The 24,438-nt window shown below is 54.2% G+C and overlaps 1 protein-coding gene across 1 annotated transcript; it reads left to right on the forward strand.

Moving 5' to 3' along the window:
* Positions 1 to 10,161: 10,161 nt before the first annotated feature.
* PNPLA5 (patatin like domain 5, triacylglycerol lipase) lies at positions 10,162 to 19,165 on the forward strand. Its single transcript, XM_039863012.1, has 9 exons — positions 10,162 to 10,591; positions 11,001 to 11,233; positions 13,012 to 13,077; positions 13,355 to 13,564; positions 14,765 to 14,825; positions 15,725 to 15,910; positions 17,147 to 17,279; positions 18,321 to 18,437; positions 19,099 to 19,165. The coding sequence occupies exons 1-9, from the start codon at positions 10,177 to 10,179 to the stop codon at positions 19,163 to 19,165; spliced, it is 1,488 nt and encodes a 495-aa protein (XP_039718946.1). The 5' UTR covers positions 10,162 to 10,176.
* The last annotated feature ends 5,273 nt before the right edge of the window (positions 19,166 to 24,438 follow it).

The following is a 24,438-nucleotide window of genomic DNA, read 5'->3' on the forward strand; positions in this document are numbered from 1 at the left end:
TTTTTTTTTTTTTTTTATGGCCAAGTAATATTTCATTGTAGATACGTGTCACATCTCCTCAATCCAATCGTCTATTGATGGACACGTGGGTTGCTTCCATATCTTAGCTATGCGACTGGCTTATTTCACTGGGCATAACGTCCTCAAGGTTCACCCATGTCTCGGCATGTGTCAGAAACCTCTTTCCTCTTTAAGGCTGAATCAGTCCATCGTATGTGTTGTTGGGGCTCAGGACACACTATCCCAAAAGAGGGCACCTTGGCACGTTGGATATTTTAAACTAAAGGATTTGAGAAATGGCAGGACTGTCTGACCTTCCCGTAAAGCAGGTCGTAAGACCCTGATGTGGGAGGTGCCCTCTCTATTGCCTGAGGCTCCCGCATCAGGTCAAACTTATATGAAATAAATTTCTGTGCTTTTCTCGTAAATTCGTCTTTTGTGACAGGGGTCCCGGTGAAGAACTTGAGAGTAAAAAGCAAAGGTATTTCTCCTTGCCTTCAGCATGTTCCACGTGTTTGTCTTAGATAGATTTCTCCAGAAGCAGACCCAAAGACCAGGAAGTGGGTGCCAGGTGACCCCGAGAAGCATTAGAAGGGGAGGGCGGGAAGTGAGAAAGGAAGAGGTGTCTCCGTGGGCAGGTGGCAACAGTGGGTAAGTGGGGCTCAGTCCAGCTGGGGTTCTCGAGGAGAAACAACACGCCGTGGGGGTGGGGGAGGGAATTGGGGTGTTTATTCTCCAACTCTCATCGGCCATTGGGCGCCCTGGGAGCCGCCCACCCAGCACCGTGGATTGGTCTGTGTGGAGCGGGCTAGGCCGAGAGTGACAAGAGCTTACAGGAGGAAGTCATCCTTACGCAGAGAAGGCCATGGGGAAGTGGACGGGGCACTGACAGTGGGCGCCAGGCATCTCTACCCCCAAGGCGCCCGTAGTCCGGAGGGAGGGGACAGGAGCCAGACACTTCTAAAGGAGATGGCTTCACAGGGGCCGTGGTCAGTGCTGTGTCTGGGGGAGAAGCACAGGGGCCACAGGGCCCACCAGGCGGGGGACTAACCTGCCGGGCGTCTTGGAAGGCTTCTTGGATTCAGTCGAGAAGTTCACAAATGTTTATTAACCGCCTCCTTGGCCCCCGGTCCTGTGCGAGGTAGGTGCTGGGGATACAGCGGTGGGAAGCAGTGAACGCCGACCAGAAGAGTACCACACAGGCTGTTCATTCAGAGCTGGCTGCAGCGAGGGACTTGCGACCACCTCTGCGTTTGGCGGGGACTCAAGGGCAGACCAAGGACAGGGCGGGGGGAAGGCGTCAGGTGCCGACACACTCTCTCCTTGCCCAAGCTTTAGTCAGGGTCCCTCAGCCCCTTGTCCACTAGACCTTGTCCTTGGGAGCGAGAATCCTCTAAGTCAGTTTGTCGAGAACCCCTGCCCTGGGTATCTCATCGGATTTCCCCCGCCCCCACCCCAAGTGGTGTGTGATCGGCCTGGGGCGCCTTCAGTAAGAGGCACAAGCGAGGGAGAAGCTGACGCATCTCACTGAGCCTCTATTTCTCAATCTGTTAAATCGGATGGTAGCAGGGCTGACGTCATAGGTTCGCTCTGAAGATTACAGAAACTAATCGGGTCAAGTACTATTCCCACTGCCTGGCAGAGGGCCCAGCCCCACACCTCCCACTCATCCTTCAGGTCCCAGCTGCAACTTCACCTCTTTTCACCCTGAGTCTTCTAAACCTGCAGCTCTTAAAATACGTCTCTGGAAGGCTGCCCCAGGCAGAGGGAGCAAGTCAGTTCCGGGACTCAGAAGGCTGACCCGGAAGCAGCAACAGAAGGTGGGGGAAGGTGAATTATAACGGTCAGACTTGTTTCATGTTTCATGTGCACGAGGGCTGCCTCAAAAGCAGGAAGTTCCCCATCGGCAAGTTCAAGCAAGGCTGGATGACCCCAGGTGATGGTAAGGGAACTTGGTAATGAACTGGGTCCTTGGAGATTCTACGGGTCCCTCGGGGTCTCAGGCAGAGCCTCTCCGAGGCCCAGCACAGCCATGCCTACGGGGTGAGGCGGTCCCTCCCAGGGGTCAGAGTCACCTGTGGCCTCTGATTGCTCCCCAGCTGGGCCCATCTGGAGACAGTCCAGAGTTACTGAACACCAAGTCAGGTGAGTCAGTGCAGGATGGTGTGACTGCCCAGGTCAACAGTCTCTGAAGTGAAAATGCTATTGACCCAGCTTGTGTAAGGCAGCTTGGCTCCTGAGCAGGGAGAGGGATGGACAAGCCCAAGAAAGGCAGAGTCCCACCCCAGGGCAGTGCCTACGGGGACAGTCACCGGGTAAGTAATAGGATATTTGCTCACACATAATACATGTCTGGATGGAACTCTTCATTATGGAAACTTGCATGCAGAGACTCAACTAGAGAGATTGGCAGCCTGGATCACAGAGACCTGGCAGCAGCTTTGAGCCATGTTCGTGTCCTCATGGGTCTGTCTCAGGGAGCGGGGTTCTGTTTATGGATGTTTCATCCTTCTCATTAGGCATCTGAAACAAGTGGGGCAGGAAATCCCCCCGGTAGGACATGGGACTCTAGGGGTTTCGCCTGCCTCAGCTGGAAACAAGGAGCCTGACCTAGATATTCTCCAGACCTTGGAGACGTGTCCAAAGCTGAAATCATGACCTGCCCCAAACCCGCTCTGTCTCCCAGGTCCCCATCTCAACCGATTTAATTCCAGTCCCATCAGCATCGTCGTCTCTGCTGTCTACTGCACCAGTCCCAGCCTCCAGGTGTGCCACCCTTCTTCCCCACCGAAGCCGCATCCAGTGGGATCACACTTGTGTTAAGATCTGCATCTCGATGAGCAAACCTCCATCTGCTCCACTTAGAGGAAGTTCCATTCTCCCCAGATAGTTCTGAGACTCCCCGTGGGTGTCATACCCCTCCAAGTCAGTGCTCCATCGACCCTGTGGAGGGACAAATTGTACCCTGGCACCCGACCTGACGGTCTCGTTAGGTTAAGTGTAGTGGCTGCTATGGCTGGCCTAGTGAAGGGTCCCCACTGCCACTCAGTGGTTCCCTCGCCACTGTCGTCACTTCTATCCTCACAGAGCTGTGATGACCGACCAGTCCCGCTGAATAGCAAGCAAGAGCGAGCACGTTCCCCTTGCTCCCCAGGGCCCCCCCACCTCCAGCCAAGTTGCCTGGGCCCTGAGAGATATGTTCCTTTAATTCACCCCTGACGCCCTCTCCAGGGCTGCCTGCCTCCCAGCGCTGAGGACTGGGTGCCAGGTGCCTGCCGATGACCTGTTAGAGAGGTCTTTCCTTTTCTTATCCACCACGTGGCCTCTATAGGGTCCCCCATCCCTCTGTGTGAACCTAAACACGGGACACCAGGACCCTGCGGGCACCTCTGTCCATCAGCGGTGGGTGGGCAGGGCTGGCACAGGTATAATGACAGCAATAATAATATTAATAGTAACCAAGGATTGCGTGCCTGCTATGTGCCGGGGGTTCTAACACCTTCCCTGTATCAACCCATTCAACCCTCACGATAGTCCTAAAGGATAGGCAGTGTTCTCATCCTATTTGACTGGCGAGGAAACTGAGGCTGACCAGTCAGCGCCGGTGCCAGAAGCTGAACCCAGGCAGCCTCGATCATGACACATCTACATGTATGGGGCTTTACGGTGTACAGAGTGGGGTGCACTGGTCCTCCCCACCCTCTCAACAACTCTGCACGTATCTCGTGTAATCCGCAGTTCTGGGGGGGGGAAAGCGCTATTCTTCTGTGTTCGAAGTCTTTAAAGATGATTAATAGTGATTAATACATGTGATAAAATACAAGTGTCCAGAGTGAACCCATAGAAGCCCCTCCATCTCGGCTCCCCAAGAGCACCGGTGTCGGAGTTCCTGTGGATCTTTCCAGAGACAGTCTATCCTAATGTCTTTATGTATTTATATTCCATATAATCTGCCTTTTAAAAAAAAAAAAAAAAAAAAAAAACACACCCAGTGGCCAGATTTTCCCGCGTTGCGACATGTCGGCACTTTCTCTCCAAGCGGCCCTTGGGTGCATGGGGATCCGCCCCCTCTTTCAACAGCTGGAGAATCTTCGATGGTGTGTTTGTGCCAGGGGCGGTCCCATGCAGATTTGCTAGTGTGTCTAATGGGCGTGGTTCTTTCTTTCACCCCCTTTCTGTTTGTAGTTCTTTGTTTAATCTCTCCCCGTGTAATCTGATTTGGGGTGTGTGTGTGTGTGTGTGTGTTTCTTCTGACTACCTGGACGGCCCACGGCCTGGTGAGAAAACAGTCTCAGAGGAAAACGAAGACTGAGTCAGCGTTTTGGGAGCAGTGGCACCAGGCCCTGGCTTGGCCCCGACCAGCTGGGTGACTCAGGCAAGCCACTTGGCGTCTCCGGGCTCCAGTCCCTTCATCTGTGAAATGGGCAAATAATCCCGCTTCACAGGGAAGGCCCTTTCCTCAGCGCCTGGCCCTGGAAAGGCACCTGAGAGGGACCTCGGTCTCCTCCCGGGGCAATAGAGACCTGGTATCTGGAAGGAGGCCTGGGAGCACCATCCTGGCTTCTGAGAGTGGATCTGCTCTCTGCCATCAACGCCCGCCTCTGCGGGGTCAGACTCACAGGCAGGTGGCCCGCCTGGCCTGCCGCCTGCTCATTTCCTCACGATCCACCCGGACAGCGTGTTCATTTCCCACGTACCCACTGGATGCCAGGCTCCCTGCTGGGCCTTGGCCATGCCACGGGGCCCGGCGGAGGCCCTGGGACCTGTCCACGCCTTTCGAGCCTGACTCGGTGGTGGAGAGAATGCTTCACGCACAGGGACAGATGTTTCTCTACTACACGTCACGGCCGGTAAACTGCTCACTCTTTTCCAGGGTGTTACTGAATCCACGGCGGCTCTCGGTCAATTTTCTCAATCGATGGATGCCAAAATGACAACAATTGCCATATGACACCCCAGGGGCATGTGTGCGTGCGCACACGTAGCCAGTGGGGCCCTCATTCTTGCAAAGGTTGGGGTCCACTGATGTCGATCAATTTCCCAACTTACAGGTGAGCAAACTGAGGCCCAGAGAAAGGTAGTGACTTGCCTCAAGCCTCCATGGCAGAGTCCTCTCTAGGATGCAGGCAGCCTGGAGTCCAGTTCTTAAATCTAGGTCTCAAATTCCAGGAGAAAGGTTCTCGGGAGCCAGGTGCAGAGGCCAGGGTGGAGGCGGGTGCTGTGGGCAGGGTGGAAACAGGTTCTGGCTGTGGCTGCTGGCCACCTCCTCCTTCCTCCCCTCTGCCAGTGGCCTGGGCCATGTGTTTCATTGGCCCCACACTTTTAAACCATAGTCTTTCATAATCTTCCAGATCACTGCACTGTCCCTTCTTCCCCATTTACCCCCAGCCCGTGGTCCTTCATGGCCAATCAAGGCCTGCCTGAATATAACCCAGGCAGAGCCCATACCCCACCCCCACCCAGTTGCATCAAAGCCCCTCTTCCCACCCCACGCCCATGGGACTTTCCTCTGCCTTCTCCAGTCCCCAGCCCCCGTCCCTTGTCTTACCGGTTGGTGTCGGCCAGTCAGGCCTGGGCTCCGCCCCCCACCTCCCTTTCTCCTCTCTTTTTAACTTAAAAAACATGAGTAAACTTTAATAAGTAAAAATTGCTATGTTCTTCTCCCTGCCACGAGAGATTTCATCCTTTTAAAGTAAAAGAGGATTAAAACGAGAGGGTACAGGATCCATTTGGCTTCTATCACGTACACAAGTGGCCAGATGGCTTTAGGTGAACGAGGCCATCCACACAAGCTGTGAAGACGGGCACAGAAGGGGACACCGTGGGACACCACGAGTCCTTGCCAGGCCAGAGGGGGACACCATGGGACACCACAAGTCCTTGCCAGGCCTGTACCCGCAAGGGAAATATGGGGTGACAGAGCGCCAGAATAGAGCACTGTGCCCCAGTGACCAATGTGCTTCGGTGACACCATTTCAGTTCATTTTCATAAGCTTTTTAAGCAGACGAGGGGGCCGGAGAAAGGTGAACTAGGGGAGGGTGATGATGTTGGAACAGCGGCCTGTGGGTGGTGGCTGGGCAGTGCTGAGTCTGAAGGACAAGCAGAGAAGTCAGGGGCTTTGTCACCGTATTCCTCCAACAGGACGACATGGGATGACTGTAGCAGGTGGCATCGCCAAGTCTCAGGTGGCAGCCACAGTGTTCCAGAATTCTCTGCCTTCTCTGGGTCCTGTGTCACCTTCCTTTAACCACAAGAGGACACAGTGCTAAGGCATCAGTCGTCAGGGCTCAGATAATCCAGGATAACCTCCCAAGTTTAAGGTCTTTAATTCAATTGCACCCACAAGGACTCTTTGACATGTAAGATAACATATTCACAGGTTCTCAGTATTAGGTTGGGAACATCTTTGGAGAGTCATTATTCTGTCCTTCACCCGTTTGTCCTTCTTAGGGGATCGTACCCGGAGGCATGTGATGTCAGTCTGTCTCGTTATTGGTGACGATGACTTTGATACTTGGTTATGGCTGTATTTGCAGGCTTAATCCACTGTAACCTAGTTTTATTTTTGTCATTAATAGTAAATGTGAGAGAGATACTTTGAAACTATGTAAATATCCTGTTCCCTGTCCCCACCAGATCTGGCCTCTGTTGATGACTATCGGCCGAATCGATTACAACTGAGAATCCCGCAAAATGATTCTCCGTTTTCATATTACTGTGTACAATGATTACTTAGCATTTCCATTTATTTATTCATTTATTTCATTTATGGACTCATAGACTCTTATTTTATTCCATAAACATTCTATTATTAAAATTATTTGTTTTGATGTTTAAATTGTCCCAGATTTAGTCTGGGGTATTTTTGCTTCGAGGCCCTTTCAGAGGATGGTGTTCAAAATCCAAATAAAACTATGTAAGAATAATAGTAAGACACATGTATCTACAACTGTGTCTAGATCTGTCTGTCTATCTTTCTTTCTTAACTCACGAATTCATGCTGATACTTTCAATTCCAATTTAGGGTTCTTTCTAGCCTTTGTCTTTCTATGTTCGTAACTCTTTTCACAAACGGTGAGCACCTAACTCCTGTTACCATCAATATCTCATCCTACGAATCACGGGAAAGAGTTTCAGGATTTCCTGAAGGTCAGCCCTTGTTTGCAGTCCTCCTGTTTGTGGCCTGAGGACATCAGGTCAAAGTCCAGTGTTCAAAAACCCCCAATTCTGTGTGGTTATACGATTAAGGAGAAATACAGTTAGGTTCGTTTATTTCTGCGCGCCCTCCATTTTAAGATTCTTTTCATCTAACGTTCGAGGATTTTCCTTTTAGTGTATAAAAGGCTAAAGTGTTGTGTCCAGAGTAACCAGACCCAACCTGAGTGCTCTTAAGCAGGAGACAGTTTATTAGCTGGCGGCTGTCCTTGCAAAGGAGCAGCCCCGAAATGCTAAGATACAAGGTTTTTAAGCCCCAAATCCCATTCCTCATTCTGTCTTAAACACAAAGGTCCATCTTTCTCCTATTCACTACCTGTCAACCCACTGGTCAGGTGTGCAAGCGGGAAGTACAGAAGCAGAAAGCTTGTTGTTAGAATGTTATGTTCCTATGGGTGATTGCCTATGTTCCCATGGGCAATAATAGCCAGTGTTCCCATGGGCGATGGCCAAACAGTAATTTTCAGCGTATATACAATTGATTATTTTTCATGCCACGCAAGCAAGCAGGGTTACACAGGCTAAAATTGGCAGTTAGCGCATGAGCTCATTGTTCCAAGTTTCATGATTAACAGAATGTGGTTAGGGGTTCCAGAAACTAGGCCTAAGTTATAGACTTCCTTTGTCCAGTTTCAGGTTTTAATTATTCTTTAACCCTTTCACATTTCAGCGGGCTATTACAAAGCAGTTCTGAAGTCAAGTTTAAACATGAAGGTAGACTCAAAACATATTGCTCAACGTCCCTTCCCCTTGACCTGCCCACCCCTTGCCAGTACCAATATCTAGTTCATGGTTTAACTTCTTAGTGCCTCTCCCTCCTTGGTTCTGTTTCCAAAAAGAAGAGAAAAAAAGCAGACGCAGGACTGTTTTCTGATTTCTCCTTATGTCTTATACGAAAGGTAGTATCCTATATATGCTGTGCTGCACTTTGCATTTGTCCCTTAGCCATAAACTTGGGAAGCACACGGTGGCAGTTTACAGAGTCCCTCCTCATTCTAGGCTCTTTTCTGAAGTACACGCTCTCCCTGTGTCTCCGTGACCACTGCCACTACCCCAATGCCAGTTCGTCCCAACCAGTGCCGTGTACAGTCCCCCCCTCTCTCCCCACAGCTCGCATGCACCTCTACCCGGAAGTCCCAAGGGTGCATCAGTCCTGGTGTGCCCCACCTTGCCACCAGCCTGGGTGGCCCACCTGGCCTAGTCACTGTGCCCTTAGCCTGACTTCTGACTTACTGTGTCTCCAACTTCCCCACATTCAACCTCCCGGGATCCCTCTGGAAGCACTGTTCCATCCTGACTGCTGTGGCGGGGGCGGGGGGTTCCCCTCCCTGAGTCACGAAACCCCATGCCCTTCAGCAGAGTCCCCATGGCTCCTCCAGCCTGAAGCAGGCTCCCCCGACTCCGTTTCCTGCCCCCACCCTGTCTCCTGCTAGGGCACAGGAGGCCAGCAGAGTCCCCGCTTGGCCTTTCACTGGTAGAGCTCTCTTGGGTTCCTGATTTATAGCTCGGTTTCTTCAGCTGTAAAATGGGGTCAGCAATATTGTCTATCTCACAGGACCGTCGCGAAGGTAAAATGAGATGACCCTGGAAAAGTGCTTAGCCCGATGCCAGGTAGGAGGGAAATACCTGCATAGGTGTGGCACTCACCTTCGGCCTCTCCTGAGCTTCTGGCCCCCACCTCCATGGAGACAAGCCTCCAGGCAGTCTGTGCCCTGGAATTGTGAGTGAGCAGAGGAGGCTTGGCCCCAGTGGTCTGACCGCTACGCAGTGTGGAGGTGGCGCACAGGGAGCCCGAGCTTCAGGTCAAGTGCAGCTGGCCTGGGCTGGGGCCCACCTCTGCTGCTGCCTCCCGCCTGTGTCCCCTTCCCGCCTTTCGAGCCCCTCAGGCGCACATCGTCTGTTTTATTTTGTTATTTTATTCATCGCCCTTTCCTCCCCACCTCTGTTTCCCTTGCCCTTCAGTCCCCGGAGCCGTCTCTGACGTCTGTAATACGTGACCTTCCAACTCATCTTCTAGGCAGTTAATATGTTATTTTAAAGATACATAGTGTCGCTTTGGGAGTGTTTGCATAAATGGCCTCATGCAATAAACCCCGTTCTTCTTTGTGCCTGTCGCTTCTAAGGTTCCCTGACATTCCACATAGTGCCCGTTGTGGTTCTCACCCATCCCTGGGGAGCGGCGGGGGGGGGGGCAGTTGTCTACAATCCGCTACCACAGGCGCAGCCGCCAACCCTGCTTCTCCGTGGTATCCAGTGGCCACATCAGAGAACTTCTCGAGGGTACTTACTTTCACCCATTGCCCTGGCTTGATTTCCAGAACGGCTGCTTGGTTCACAGGATGTGGCCAAGTTGTCTTTGAAGCATTTGCTAGCCATGTCCGTGCTTGGTGTCCCCAAGTGAACGTAGGTACAGTGATCCCTACTCACACAGCTTTGTGAAGGTGACTGCACAGGGTGAGTGCCTGCTGCTCCTGCCTTCAGGGCCTCCCCCTGCCCCCCAGAGCTGGCCAGTTGATTGCAAGGTCTTGTCTGAGGGTGCAGAGGTCAGAGCAGAAAGACCTCCAGAAGTCTTCAAAGCCAAGCCCCTCATATTAGGCTGAAAAAAAAAACAGAGCCCAGAAAGGGCGAGGAGCTAGGGCAAAGTCCACAGGTAGTGGGGACAGTCCGGGACCCAGATGTCCTGCCTCCCACTGGATTCCTGGCCCACTGAACCAGTGCAGTTGCAGAAGTTAAGTCTGTCAGCACCGAAGACCAGGTGTTGTGGATCCAGCTCTGCCACTTCCTCCTGCCCTGGATTTCCCTCCTGCCCTGGATTTCCTCATCTGTAGGTCTGGGGCAGACACTTCCACCTGGACTGCCAGTGATGAGACCAGGTGTTGGTCCCATTCCCTGGGGGCCACATCAGACGGCAGTCCGGGGCCCTGAACCAAACCTAGGGCAGGCACCCACAGCTTGTCGACATGTTTGCATCATACCTGGTGCTCATCTGGAGGAGAGGGAGGTCAGCGACCCCGGGATCTCATTTGCTGGGGCGGGGCCCCGGGCTCCCACAAGAGTGTCCCTTCTGGGCCACATCTGGAGAGGCTTCCACACGCCTGTGCCCCATCCATCCCTGCCCTCTGCCGCTGGCCGCGCCTCCTCGCCGCATTCCAACCTCGGCGCCGCGGGACCCCGACGCCATGAGCAACTGCTTCCAAGAGGAGGGCAGCTGGAGCCTGTCCTTCTCCGGCGCCGGCTTCCTGGGCCTCTACCACGTGGGCGTGACCCAGTGCTTGAGGGAGCGCGCCCCGCGCCTGCTCCAGGGCGCCGGCCGGTTCTATGGCTCCTCATCAGGGGCGCTCAACGCCGTCTGCCTCCTCGTGGGCCTATCAGCAGGTGCGTCCCGGGGACCCCGCGGGCGGGCGGGGAGGGCTGGGGGACTCTCGGGCGGAGCCGATTCCGACCGGAGCTGATGGGCGCGGAGAGAGGGGTGTCTGGGGACCTCGTACCCTGCGCCGCGGCCAGCGGTCTCTCCGCCCCGCACACTCCCATTTATTCCCCGTGCAAGCCTGGGGGACTCAGGAGATGGCTACCCGCTTTCACGGAAGAGGGATCCGAGGGTCAGAGCTGGGAAGACCATTCCTAAGGTTACTTGGGAGCGAAAGAGGGGCCGAACATTGGAACGCAGGGCTGGGCACAGGACTTCTGAGCGGGAGAGCAGGGATCCCTCCACTCCCACGGCCCGCGCAGCAGGGAGGCAGAGCCTTCCAGCGGGTGCGGCAAGACCCTGTCCCCACGCCTGCAGACTTTTGCTGCTCCAATGGCCTGGGCTTGGTCCAGAAGGTGGAGCAGCTGAGTCTGGGCATCTTCCACCCCGCCTTCAATCCCACGGAGTACATCAAGCGGCTACTGCAGCGCTCCCTACCTCCCGACGTTCACATCCTGGCCTCCCAGAGGCTGGGCATCTCGCTGACCCGCTGGCCGGAAGGCGACAACGTCATAGTCACTGAATTCGCCTCCCGCGATGAGGTCATCCAGGTGAGCTGCTGGTGGGCAGGCCCCGGGGCCTTGATGGGCTCCATCTCCGACTGGAACTGACCTATCCAAGCACTTCCTGGAGGAAACACATCTGCAGGGTAGGGGTGCGGGTGAACTTGCAGCGCCTCAGTTGGTTTACAATGGAGAGAGTCGCGCCGCAGAGCGGGGTGGCAGGGTGAGGAGGGAGACAGCCCAGCCTGCGATGGGGCACCTCCGTGGCACTCAGCGGGTGTGGCTGGCGACGGGGGCAAAGTCGGGCTTTCTTAGAGCCGCGCGGCCCTGCCCACCCTCCCCGCCAAGGGCTGCTCTTTCCAGAGGCATGCCTGCCCAGCCCCCACCCCGGCCAGTCCTCCGGGCGCTTTTTGACATCGAGTGTCCGTTATGGGCCAGCCACCATGCCAGGCACACACACCCAGATCTCGGCTAAGTGTTGGGGCTCCTCGTCTGACAGGTGTGAGATACACGTGCCCACATCTGTCAGTATTGAAATAAAACAGGAGGACGTGCCATGGTCAGGGAGAGAGTGCAGGGACAGGAGGCGGGGAGGTCAGGAGAGTCCCCAGGTGAGCTCAGACAGGTCGGGACACAGGTCTCAGCCCTGCAAAGGCCTCAGCCAAGAGGCTGAAGCTTCCCGCAGGGGCTCTGCCCCCACCCCCACCCCCTACCCCCTCCAATCAGGGTCTCACATTCTACCCAGACTAGGGTCCCCAATACAGAATCTGCTTCATCTCAGGGTCCCCAGCATCCAGCACGGGGCTTGTTTCTGGGTCTGTGCTGACTGGAATTCTTAGGGTGTGCAGGGAGAAGCCAGCCTCTTGCTACAGGCTAACATCGGTGGCCCCCCAAGAAAGCCAGCTGAGCACCCCAAAGCACGTTCCAGCATCTTTGCCTATATGGCACGTAGCACAGGTCCTGGCACATAGTAGGTGCTCAGTAAACATCAGCTGCTGTCACGCTTCCTGTTAAGCTGTGGGAACGAGGTGCCGACCCAGTGAAAGCCAGGAGAGGTTCTGTGTCTCCGGGGAGGACTGGACAGGATGTCCAAGAGCTCCGGGAGACGGGCCCTCTGCTCCGCTGGGAAGTGCTAGGTCAGGCGTCCTCAGCCGGGGTGGTTTTCCTTTGGCACCATTTGGCAACCCCTGGAAACGTTTGGGGCTGTCACAACAGTGTGTGGGCGTGCGTGCGCATGTATACACTGCCAGCGTTTGGTGGGTAGAGGCAAGGGGTGCTACTGAACACCCTTCAATGCACGGGGCAGTGCCCCCCACCCCTGCAATGGAGAATCATCCAGTCCTAAATACTGGCAGCATCACGGTCTATGTTTAGAGTCCTTTGTACTGCAGGACTTGTCAGAGCCTCTACTGGAAAGAGTAGACGGTGTTTTTCAAGTGGATAGACAGGTCAAGGTTTCTTGTCTGAGGCGCATCTGGTTGGATCAGTGGCCAAGGAACACATGTGGGGAGACGTCCCTAGCTTCTGGGCGGAAGATTCCCACAAGGCTGACGCAAGAGAAGCGGCCGGTGCCTCCGCTCGCCTTTTGGGGGCGGGTGGAGTCAGCGAGGAGGAGGGCGGCTGCCGAGAAGGCCTGGGCTCACGTCTCTTCTTAACCTCGAGCGCTCAGCTGAGACCCGACGCGTCCCGGACCCTGGCTTTCTCCCCTGGACACGGCACGAGGAGCGCCACCCCGTGGGCTGTGCTGGGCTTAGACACAGCGCTCAGAGCAGGTTCTGGGCGCTAGGAGGATGAACGGCTGTTTCGGCTGACTCTTGTCTTCCCAGGCATTGATCTGCGCCACATACTTTCCTTTCTACTGTGGGACCATCCCCCCCAAATTCAGAGGGCAGGTAAGTGACCAAGGCCTTGCCCTGCGCCCTGGGTGGTCCGAGGCACCTGCTGCTGAGGGTATGTGGGTGGGGGATACCAACACTCCTCAAGCTCCCCCTGTGTCCCGGCACGCCCTGCTCCTGGGGTGCTGAGAGCATCCCAGGCCAGAGCAGGTCTAGTGACTCAGGGGCAGCCACAGGGTCACGGGCTGCAGACTCGCCTCGGCCAGGGGCTCCATGGCGGTGTGGGAGGAGGCCAGGCTTCCTGAGAGGGCAGCACCACCCCCCTGCATTGCAGCACTACTTTGACGGGGGTCTGAGCAACATTCTGCCCTTCTCCGACTGCCCCAACACCATCACCGTGTCGCCCTTCACTGGGACAGTGGACATCTGCCCCCCGAACACCTCGGCCAGCATTCACGAGATGCAAATCTGCAATGCCAACTTCCAGATCTCCACCATGAACTTATACCGGTGTTTCTCCTGCCTCATCTTCCCCACCTTGGAGGTGGGTGTGATTCTGCCGGCCAGCCTCGAAGGCATCAGAGGCTTGGCCGTGGTTAAGGGCTGCTTGCGTCAGACTCTGTGCCTGAGAAGACTCCACACAGCCTCAGGCCGATTAGAACCAAGCCCTTGAAACCACAGCCTGAGGCTCACATTGTGTCCTTACTGTTCTTCCCCTCCCTGGGCAGGTGTTAAGCTAGGACTGGCCCCACGTCAAGGCAGCACACTGAAGCCAGCTCTGCTGAGCTGGGGTTTGAGCTTGGCCTCTGCCCAGGCACCGCTGATCAGGCTCTGTGTGAAGGTGCTATTGGCATCTCCGTTTCCCAGGGCAGGCCACCATGGCTCAGAGAGGTTAAGTAACTTCTTCAAAGTCACACAGCCTGAAAACTCCCAAGCCAGGTCTCGAATCCTGAGCTAGCCCAGACCGTGCTCTTAGTCGCTGCCCTGGACAGCAGCGAGGTGTAAGCACAGAAAAGATGTGCAACAGACCCACATTGTCTGCTTTTTGCCCCTTGGCGTTTCTGAAAAACAGGTAATTTAACAACATAGTTTATCGTCATCACATACTCCCCCTCCCCAAGCACGCCCTGGCCCTGTCCTATTCCTTCACACCTCTTAAGGTCCTGTGATGTTTTATAACTTGTGAAACGAGGTCACGTTCATGCCTCTGACCCTCCCCACAGCCCTGGGGTGGACAGAACTTCGCAGCCCTGTTTACAGACAAGAAAACTGAGGGTCTCAGAAAGGTGGCCTGGCTATCCTAGCTAACACGACGAAGAGGGCAGAGCTCTTTCGTGGACTGGCAGGCACCTTTTCCCCACTAGTGGTCCCCTGGCAGAGACAGGCGGGCGTGGGCCCCCTAGGGCCTCTGGGTTCCTTTGCTATCCCAGGCTGATCCTGGAAATGAATATCAAACAGGCAAAGGAACCCATCACCCATTGACCAGGTAATGTCCTGGGCATCCTGGGCTGGGATGAGGATGACGGTGGGGGATGGGGAGAAAACTCGTTTCTCCTGCAGTCCTGCGGTCCTCCCTTCCCAGGCTGGGGGCCCTCAGGGTCTTTGAACCCTGCCGAAGGGTCTTTTGGGGAGTATCAACAGGGCTAGGCTCACTTCCAGTTGAAGACAAGTCTCTGACCTGTGATCACCAGCTCGAGGGGAGGTCGAGGCCTTCCCCAACCCACCCTGGCCTGTGTGTTGGCAGGTAACAGCTGATAAATGCCGACAAGGCTACCTGGACGCCCTGAGGTTCCTTGAGAGACGCGGTAGGTGGCAGCCCCCACAGGAGCTGGGGATTTCATCCCATGTGAGCACCAGGTGGATCCTGTTTTTTGGGCATTTGAGATTTTATGAACCTTGGTTCACTCATTCGCTTCGTCAGCAACTGTTCTATGTTTGGCCTGAGTTGGACGCTAGGGACCCAGAGAGGACCCAGGCTGTGTGTCCTGCTCTTGAGCTGCCCACAGCCTGGTGCAGGGGACAGACCCAGAGAGGGACATCTCCCCAGGGATGCTCAGGGCTGTGGGATCCCAGAGGAGGCACCTGACCCAGCCTGGGAGCTGGGGAGGGGGAGGGTGGAGTGGACAAGGAAGGCTTCCTGGAGGCAGTGCAGAGAGATCAGAGCTACGAAGCTTGGATGTCATCCCACAGGGCAATGCTCCTCAAAGCAGTAGAGCTGAGATGTGACCACAGAACCCTTGTCCTCCACCCCCCACACGGTGGCCCGAAACACACAGCAGCAGGAAGCGTTGGCTGAGCTCTTACATGTGCCCAAACTGGGTTTGAGCTTGATGTACTTAACTAATTCTCAGAGCAACCACATCGAGCGGGTCTTAATTTCCCCCTTTCACAAAGAGGGAAATCGAGGCATGGAGCCGTTAGGTCACATAGCTCGCATGTGGCAGAGCCAGGATTTGAACCCTGGACAGGGTCTTCAGGGTCCGGGGTCTGATTAACTATTAGAAGGTGCACAGGGCACCGAGCAGAGCGAGGCCGGGGGAATGCAGGCAGGCGTCATTTGGGACAAGCCATGGGTCCATCGGAGTTGGGTTTGGGCATTGAGGGGTGAGGATGGTATGGACAGAGTGGAGAGCCAGGGAAGTCATTGTCACCAGAAGGCTCCGGACATGCTGACCTGTCACATCTCTCCCCTCTCCTGACCCAGGACTCACCAAGGAGCCGGTGCTGTGGATGTTGGTGTCTAAGGAGCCCCCAGCCCCAGCCGATGAGACCCAGGATGCTGGTCATGACCAAGGCCAGAAGGCAGGCCTGTCGCTCAACTGGGCAGTGCCCAACGTGACGGTCAAGGATGTGCCCAACTTCGAGGTGCTCTCGCTGGAGCTGGAGACTGGTACTGTCCCTTACTCCTGCACTTGCTCCCCTGGCATGTGCCCGGCATGCAGGGCTGGGGACCGGGACCTGCCCCGAAGGTGATAGCTCTCAGGAAGAGGCTATGACTCATTTTTCCGAGCACCTGCTAAGTGCCAGGTATGGTGCCAGGTGCCAGCCGTGGGCCTAAGCGTGTTTCTTACCTGTTTCACCGATGAAAACACTGAAGCTCAGAGAGGAGAGGGGACTCGCCAAGGTCTCAAAGCCCACGGTGGGAGGATTCAAACCCAAGTCTGTTTCTGAGAAAGCCAGGTCTTCGTCTCCCGTCCAGGAAAGGGCGGGCGGTACCGAGGGACATAGGAGAGGCGCATCCAGAAGGTCTGGACACGTTTCATCTTCTCGACAACTCTGGGTGCGGTGCTCAATTGTGCGCATCGTACAGATGAAAAAAACCACAGCCCAGAGAAGTTAAATGACTCACTCAAGGTCACAGAGCTAGCAGATGACAGAACCAGGAGTTCTACTCTGAACATTCAGCCTGCTCTCCTGCTCGATAACCCGAAGGTCACAACTGAAAAGCAGGAAAGTCCAGGGCCTCACACGTGCATGTGATAGTGCTAGTTGGGGGTGAGTTAGAACAGCATCTAAGTGAGACGTGGAAGGAGTCGGCCGAGCAGGGTCGGTGGTGTGTGCTTGGCTACGCCATGGTCTGGGCGGGCAGCTGGGGGTACGGGGAGGACTTGGGCCCTGGCTCTGCCCTGGCCAGGATGCTCGTCCTTTCCTCTCTGGTCAGTTCGGGGGCTAGAGGGCTCGGAAAACGGTCGTCGTGGTCCCAGTGGCTGCAGCTGCTGTGGTTAATAATTCTAGCGACGTGTTGCTGAGGGAAATATGATGTGGGCACCTGTCTCATCTTGGGGGGCCGCCGCAGACTTTCCAGACGGGCGGAAGAGGTGGAAGGAGCTTGGGGAGCCTGGCGGGCCTTGGGTCCATCCTGGCCCTGCCACGTCTTGGCAATGGTCTTTGGGCAAGCGACCTCTCCACTCTGAACTTCAGTTCACTCTTCGGTGAAAGGGACACACCCTGCCCATTTCAGGAACGGTAATGAGAGCAGGAGCTGAGGGGGCGGGGCTTGCTCAGTACTGCATTTTCCTCTGTGGGGAGCCGGGCGAGGTCAAGAGGGACTCAGGCTGCCTGGCCCGGAGCTGATGTTGAGGGGCTGGCTGAGGGGCGGCCGGCCATGCTGTGGCTTCTCTTGCAGGACTGAAGAAAGCGTGCTTGACGGATTCCAGCCCCTGGGCCCGCTTCTGCCGGTCGAGCCTCGGGAGGGTGCTGACGTACCACTTGCTGCCCTGCACGCTGCCCTTCCAGTACACCTACTTCCAGACCAGACGGTGAGGCCGGGCCCCGAGTCCCGGGACTCCTGGCTTGCTGCCGGGGTCGTGGCAGAGACCAGAGCCCATGGCAGGAAGCGAGGCTGATACACCGGTGGACGGGGCCCGGCTGCTCTCCCCACGCTGCCTGGTGTTGGCTGAAGGACTCAGAGGGGTCTCGGTGGTCTCCTCTGTGAAACAGGACTGACGGGGAGGCGGTGTAAATACTTGGTGTTTTCTGTAACCTACGTGTGGGTTGCAATAATAGAGGTAGAAGGTCTAGAATAAAGGAGGTGGTAGTCCTGCTTACGTTCTGCTTATCACATTACACTCTGCGGACTGTCTGCCTAGTGTAAGGTTTAGAGGTTCATCTAAGGACAGTGCCGCGGGGAGTGAAGCCCTGCAGTGTCTGGTGAGTCTGAGGAGGTGTCTGGCCAGGTGATTTCTCGGCCATAGTCGCATAACCCAGCCCTCTGCAGACACTGTAGGGCCCGTGTGGGTGGCACAGATAAGTTTGAGCAAGGAAGCGCTTTGGTGGGCTGCATGTCTCAGGAAGATCACTGGCTGCTGCAGGGAGAGGGTGCAGAGGTGTGGAGTGGGCAGGGGAGGAGCTGGTCTGGGGAGGAGGGAGCAGGACGGAAGTGCAGGCGAGGTGACTGTTCTCATTTGTCAGCTGAGGAAACTGAGGCCCACGAGGTTCCCTGACTTGCCCAGGTCGCACAGCTGATGAGCAGGGGAGCTGGGCTGCACCGCCAGCCAGCCGACCCCAAAGCCCTCCCCTTTCCTCCTCTGTGCTTCCCACTTGTGTCCTGTGGAGTTGACCCTAAGGGCCTGGCCGCCTCCACCAATCGGAGTCCGTCATGGTGGTTCCCCAACTCCCGCGCCCCTGCAAGTGCCCCATGGGTCTGACCCGCTCTGCAGTGGAGCCCACGCCTCTGGGTGCTTCTTACTCCCACCCCCTTCCTTTGACCCTGGTGCTTCGGGTGCAGGGACTGTAGGGAGGGGGTGCTGGCTGGGCCCATGCCCGGGTGCAGCCAACTGGAGCCGTGGGCCTTCCTCCAGGTTGGCAATGTGGCTGCCTGACATGCCGGACGACTTGTGGTGGATGCAGGGGATGCTGAGGAGCTTGGCCCTCGGGGTCTACTCCAGGACGAAGGACCAACTCCTGGGGCTGGTCAGGTGAGGGCGGGCAGATGGGCCTGGGGCGCGGGGGTGGCTGCACTGGGTAGGGGAGGTGCCGGCTGATTTCCTGGACCCTGGGCAGGCTGTCCCCACCACCGTGTCCCTCTGTCCATCTGCCTGTGCAGCCCCTGGCACGTGTGGGCCAGCCCCCGTGCTGGGCCCAGATGTGAGTACTGACCTGTCACATTGGTTGGTCTGCAGGGCCTGGTGGGGGGCAGTCATCACTCCCCCCGCACAGAGACAGGCTGAGCTCACAGAGGACAAGTGACCTCCCTGCTCTGCCAGATCCCCACCAGTCTTTCTGCCACCTTTCCAGATTTCCCCATGTGCCCCGTGTGGAGTCTGGGTTGAGGCCACCTGCCTCTCCCCAACCTGTCCTCTGTGCTGGCTGAGACCACAGTCCTCCCAGAGCTACACAATAGCCACTGCTTACCAAGAACTCCCAGGTGCAGCACTCCCAGGGAGGGGCCATACCTAGACGTCCTGTCACTCCAGCTCAACCAGGATAAGGGCCTCAGGCCCTTTCTCATCCCAGGATCTGGGAGAAGCATGACCTGGGCTCACTGTGTGCTAGGCTGCCCCACATGACTTCATCCTGCCCTTCACCCAGCCACAGGCTCTGACAACTTGTACTCACTGGCTTTTGCTTCTTCTGCAGCCTGCTGGTCACCAGCCCCCTCCAGCCTGAGGCAGCTCCCCCTGTGGACCTGGCCACGAAGCCCTGACCCGATCTGGCCAAGAACCCCCCACCCGCCCCGCCCATCAGGCCTGAGGGGCACCGAGCTGGGCCAGCCCAGTGACCGGCCTCTCCTGACCCATCTTGGCCCTTGTTCTTTGTGCCCTTTGCATGAGACCTGACTTTGACTTGCCTTCTGGAGCCCAGGCCTGTCCAGGGAAGCACTGGACTTGGCCAAATGGAGGGCTGAGGGGGCAGCCTCCCTGTTTTTCTCTTACACGCTCGTCCCAGCCCGTGTGGGTGGGTGGGTGGCTCCCAGGAGCTGGAGGAGGCCCCACCAACCCCTCTGGAGCATCTGCTCCTAGGAGCCAGTTCTCTGGTGCTCAGGTACATTTTGGGGAGAGGCCCAACCTGTTGGTATGTCCTAGGTCACTATGCGGCCATGTCGCCCTGCCCTTGTCTCATCAGAGGAAGAAAGGAAGGCAGGAGCTGAGATGCATATTCTGGTTCTGGAATTTCCATATGGGAGACTTGGGGATGGCATCCACTGAGAAGAGGGGTTCGGGTGCTGTTGCAGAGCTATTTACAGAGTGCTTCACGGAAGACAGAGAACATGCTCATGTCAGACTGGGGAGCAAATGGAAATGACAGGGTGGTGTGCTTCCACTCAGATGCTTCCTCTGACTTTCTCTGTCCTGCGCCAGCCCTCAGGGGTGACCCCCTCGGTCTGCCCCACTCCAGCAACCTTGATCTCCGACTTCGTACTGGGTCCATCCAATGGGAAAACTGGGCAGGAGATGGGAGGGCGAGGGAAAGAGAGATTAAAGGGATTAAAATCTTTCTGGAATCTCAGCTGCATGTGCTTCTGCTGGGGTGCCCAAAGGCCTCTGGCTGCCACCACCACAGCCCCCTATCAGGTGTGCTAGTCATGGGTCCACCACCCTTTCTCTCAGCATCCCAGTCAAGGACCTCCCTTATCACACGGGAGCGCCGATGGGACGGCAGTGCTTCCGCCCCCTCCCCAGTTCCCTCCCTCTCTCAGGCAGAGGACGCTGTGACACCAGACTCCTGCTGGCCTCTCCTGAGAGTCACCACTCTTCCTGTCCTCAGAGCAGAATCCACACCGCGCCCCCGGCCAGGCCCTTAGGGTACACTGAGATGGCCCAACCGACAAAGCAGACAGCCCAGGAACTGACCCGGGAACTCTGATCTGTCAGAGTTCCCTGACTTGTCACTATATATCTTCCCGACACAGAGCTCTGAGGTGTTACCGAGCGGAGGAGGGATCCTGGGCTCTGAATTCAGGTGGAGCTGAGTCTGAGTCCCTCTCTGCATCTCAGCGTTCATCCCCTCACCCTTCAGAGCCTCAGTGTCACCCTGTATAGAATGGAGACAACATACACCTCACGGACCGCTTCCTTGAAGAAATTAACCACTCCTTGCAGACCACACCCTGCGGCAGGGATTACTGCTTGAAAAACGAGGCGGGGGCGGTGAAACGCATCAGCTGCACTTCGCCTCCGTGTTGGGCACCAGACCAGGAGGGCCGCTGGGCCTCCATCCAACCCCACACTGCCCCTGGCTGGGAGATAGTCTAGATAAAACTCAGGAGAGCCGTGATGGGGGCTGGTCCTGTGTGATGTTCGAGCCCTCCCTGGACTCCGCACTGTGGCCTCAAGTTATAGGTCCACCGCCCTCTATCTCTCAGTGTCCCAGTTCAGGACCTCTCTGGACCCTGGAAATGGGGCACAGCTGTGACTCCCATTCTTAAGCTACATTCCTGTGCTGGCTGCAAGCCCCCAGCTGGGATTTCTGAGTGCCAACGATCTGCAAAGTGTCCTGATGCCCGAGGCAGATCCCTGCCTTGAGGAGGTCTCTACTGCTATTTCTGTGGAGATAATAGGACCTCTAACCCTCACAAGCACACATCACTTTAAAGTTTGCAAAGCCCATCATCATCTCAATTAATTCTCACAGCAACCCCGGGAAGCAGGCATTATTCTTCTCAATTTATGTATGGGTGAGGGAACTGGGGTGCAGAGAGTTTTTGCTCATTGGTAAGTGGTAGAGCTGGAAACACCCAAGGTGGTGCTCCGGGCAACAGAAAGATCCCTAGACCATCACAGCTGCACTGTGCACCTGCTCTGTGATGCTGGGCAAGTTCTTTTTCAATCAATTCCTTATTTCCTTGTTTTTAAAATTAGGGGTTAGACTACCTGGTTTCTAAGGAGCCTCCAGCTCTGCTCTGAGCCCATAACATGGACAATTAATAGCACGTGGTCAGAGAGAGGAGAGGTGATTGCAGGAGAAGATAGCCATAGAGGAATGGGTTTCTGAACTGGGAAGATTAGAATTTGAGTCAGCAGAAAGTCACTCCAGGAGAGGGGACCACAGGTACAAGGGCAGGTTGAAGTGGCCTGTAGTAAGTTAAACTGACAAGAAATTGGAGGCTCAGAGGGGTGAAGTGTTCTATCCCGGGTCCCACAGCCAGTCGGTGGTGGAGGTAGCACTCAAGCCCAAGTCAGGCTGTGGTTCCATCCGGTCTACACACTGGAATGCTGGGTAGAAGCACTGATGCCCAGGATTCTCCTGCGGAGATTCTGTTTGATCTTAATCGGGGTGGGAGTGTGGTCGGAGCCTGTAGTTTCTGGGCAACGGTGTACTCACACCCTGCGGATGTGACCACCCACCTGAGCCAGCACCCTGTGCCTCAGACTTGCTTAATATTATCTGTGGCAAGCAGGCTGGTATGTGCCAATTTGCGGCTGGGGTCACATGATGCTAGTGGTGCAACCTGTGCCGCAGAACTAAATCCTGTTTACATAGGGCATCCCCAGGCAGATACCTCAACCCTTCTGAGCTTTGCATCCCACCTATAAATCTGATTGTGTACACTGACAACATGTTTGGTGATGTTAAAGCATAACCATTACTCTTTAGCTGTGTTAATACATTGGGAATATGTTTTCAAAAAGTTTTTTTACCTTTTAGAGATCACACCGAAATGTTTATGAATGAAATGACATAATACATGAGATGTGCTTCAAAATAATCCGAGTGGAGAGAGGTGGGTGATAGTGAAACATGAATTCATAACAGTTGACACTGGGTGATGAGTACATAGAAGTTAATTATGCTAGTCTCTAATTTTACATATGTTTGACATTTCCATAATAAACGAGTACTTAAACTTAAAATTTTGATCGTACATACAAATAGGAAAATATGCATCAAGACAGAACATAAAACAAAGCAAACACAGGACCACCGGAAGTTGTGGCTACTGAGTCCCAGATGGAAAGGATAGAAGAATCTTGCGAGCTGTGTGAGTTCAGCACCGCGGACAGCGACCTGCAGCCGCTTCCATGAGATGTCAGCAGCCCTAGGGATATCAGGGGACAGAGAACTTCCGGATCCACCTTATTTAGGAAGAGTCTCTTCAGGACAGAAGGTTATCCACCTCTTACACAGCCCCAGAGATGGGGCGTTCACTACCCACGGGGCAGACCAGGCCCTGGTGGACAGTTTTGGCTCATAAGAAGCTTCTGTTTTATGCCCTTTAAGAATACCTTTGTCAAAAATCAATCGGTCATATATTAGTGTCTATTTATGACCTCTCTCTCCTGTTCCATTTATTTTTATGTCTATGCTTATGCCAATCCTACACCGCCCTGATCTATAGCTTTAAGCCAAATAGCTTTATGATATGATAAGTCTTGAGATCAGGTAGTGTGAGCCTTCCAGCTTTGCTATTCTTTTGCAAAACTGTTTTGACTATTCTAGGTTCGTTGCTTTTCCGTATTGATTTTAGAACTGGTCTGTTAATTTTTTCAAAAGAGCCCATTGGAGACTTGCTTGGGGTTGCATAGACTCTACAGATGAATTTGGGGAGAACGGGGATCTTAAGAATGTTGAGTCTTTCAATGCATGAACAGGGTGTATGTCTCCATTTCTTTAGGTTGTCTTTACTTTTTCTCATCAATGTTTCATAGCTTTGCTTATACAAACCTTGCACACATTTTCTTAGATTTATTCCTAAGCACTTAATGTTTTTTTGATGCTATTGCAAATGGTGTTTTCAATTTTTAATTTCTAATTGTTTGTTGCTCGTATATAGAAATAGAATTGATTTTTTTGTTCGTTGGCCTTGTATCCTGTGATCTTGCTAAACGCACTTATTAATTCTAGTAGCTATTTTGGTAGAGATCTCAGGATTTTCTATCTTAACAGAAGCTTTTCTTTAGCTTTTTATTCTGCAAAATTTAAACCTATAGAAGAGGTACAAGAAGTCATACAACTGTGGTAGGCAGAATCACATACGCACCCTCCCCCACCCCTCCCCTCCAGAAAAAGATGTCCACATCCTGTTCCTCAGAACCTGCGACTATGTTATGTTACATGTCAAAGGGAATTAAGGCTGCAGGAACTAAAGTTGCTAATCAGCCAACCTGAAAATAGGGAGATGATTCCAGATTATCGGGTGGGCCCAATGTAATTACAGGGGTCTTTAAAGGTGGAAGAGGGATGCAGAAGAGTCGGTGTCAGAGTGATGAAAGGTGAGAAAGCCTAGACAAGCCATTGCTGGCTTTGAAGATGGCGGAAGGGGCCACAGCAAAGGATTGTGGGCAGCCTTTCAAGGCTGACAAAGGCAGGGACATGGATTCGTCCCTGAAGCCTCCAGAAAGGAACGTGGCTTTGCTGACACTTGAACTTAGCCTTATGGCACTCCCATTAAACTTCTGACCATCAGAATGGTAAGATAATAAATTCACGTTATTTTAAGCCACGGAGTTTGTGGTAATTTGTTACAGTAGCAACAGAAAACGAATACAACAATGAACGTGGGCCATCACGTACATTCACTCATTGTGGCATTTGCCACATTTTCTTTCTCTCTCAGTGTATATATACACACGCACTCACATTAGTGTCAGAATTGTGTTTTTCTAGAACAATTTGAAAGTTGCAGACATCATGATTCTACATGTACCTCCTAAAGAACTTGCTTTAACGTAACCATAGTGCAGTTTAAAATTCATGAAATTTAAAATCAGTACAATATTATTAGCTAATATAGAGTCTATATTCATATGTTGCAAATTATCCTAGTAATGTCCTTTATGGCTTTTTTTTTCAGGATCCAGTATCCAGTCTGAAGTCACTTATTGATTTAGTTTAAAACCTCTTCACTCTTGTTTAATGTAGAACAGTTCTTTTAGCTGTTTTTTGTGGGTTTTTTTTTTTCTTAATGACATAGACATTTTTGAAATGTATATATAGGTCATTTGTTTTAGAGACCATCCCTTGGCATAGGTTTTGTAT

Source organism: Pteropus medius, unplaced genomic scaffold, assembly GCF_902729225.1.
Source record: "Pteropus medius unplaced genomic scaffold, Ma_sr-lr_union100, whole genome shotgun sequence".
NCBI lineage: Eukaryota > Metazoa > Chordata > Mammalia > Chiroptera > Pteropodidae > Pteropus > Pteropus medius.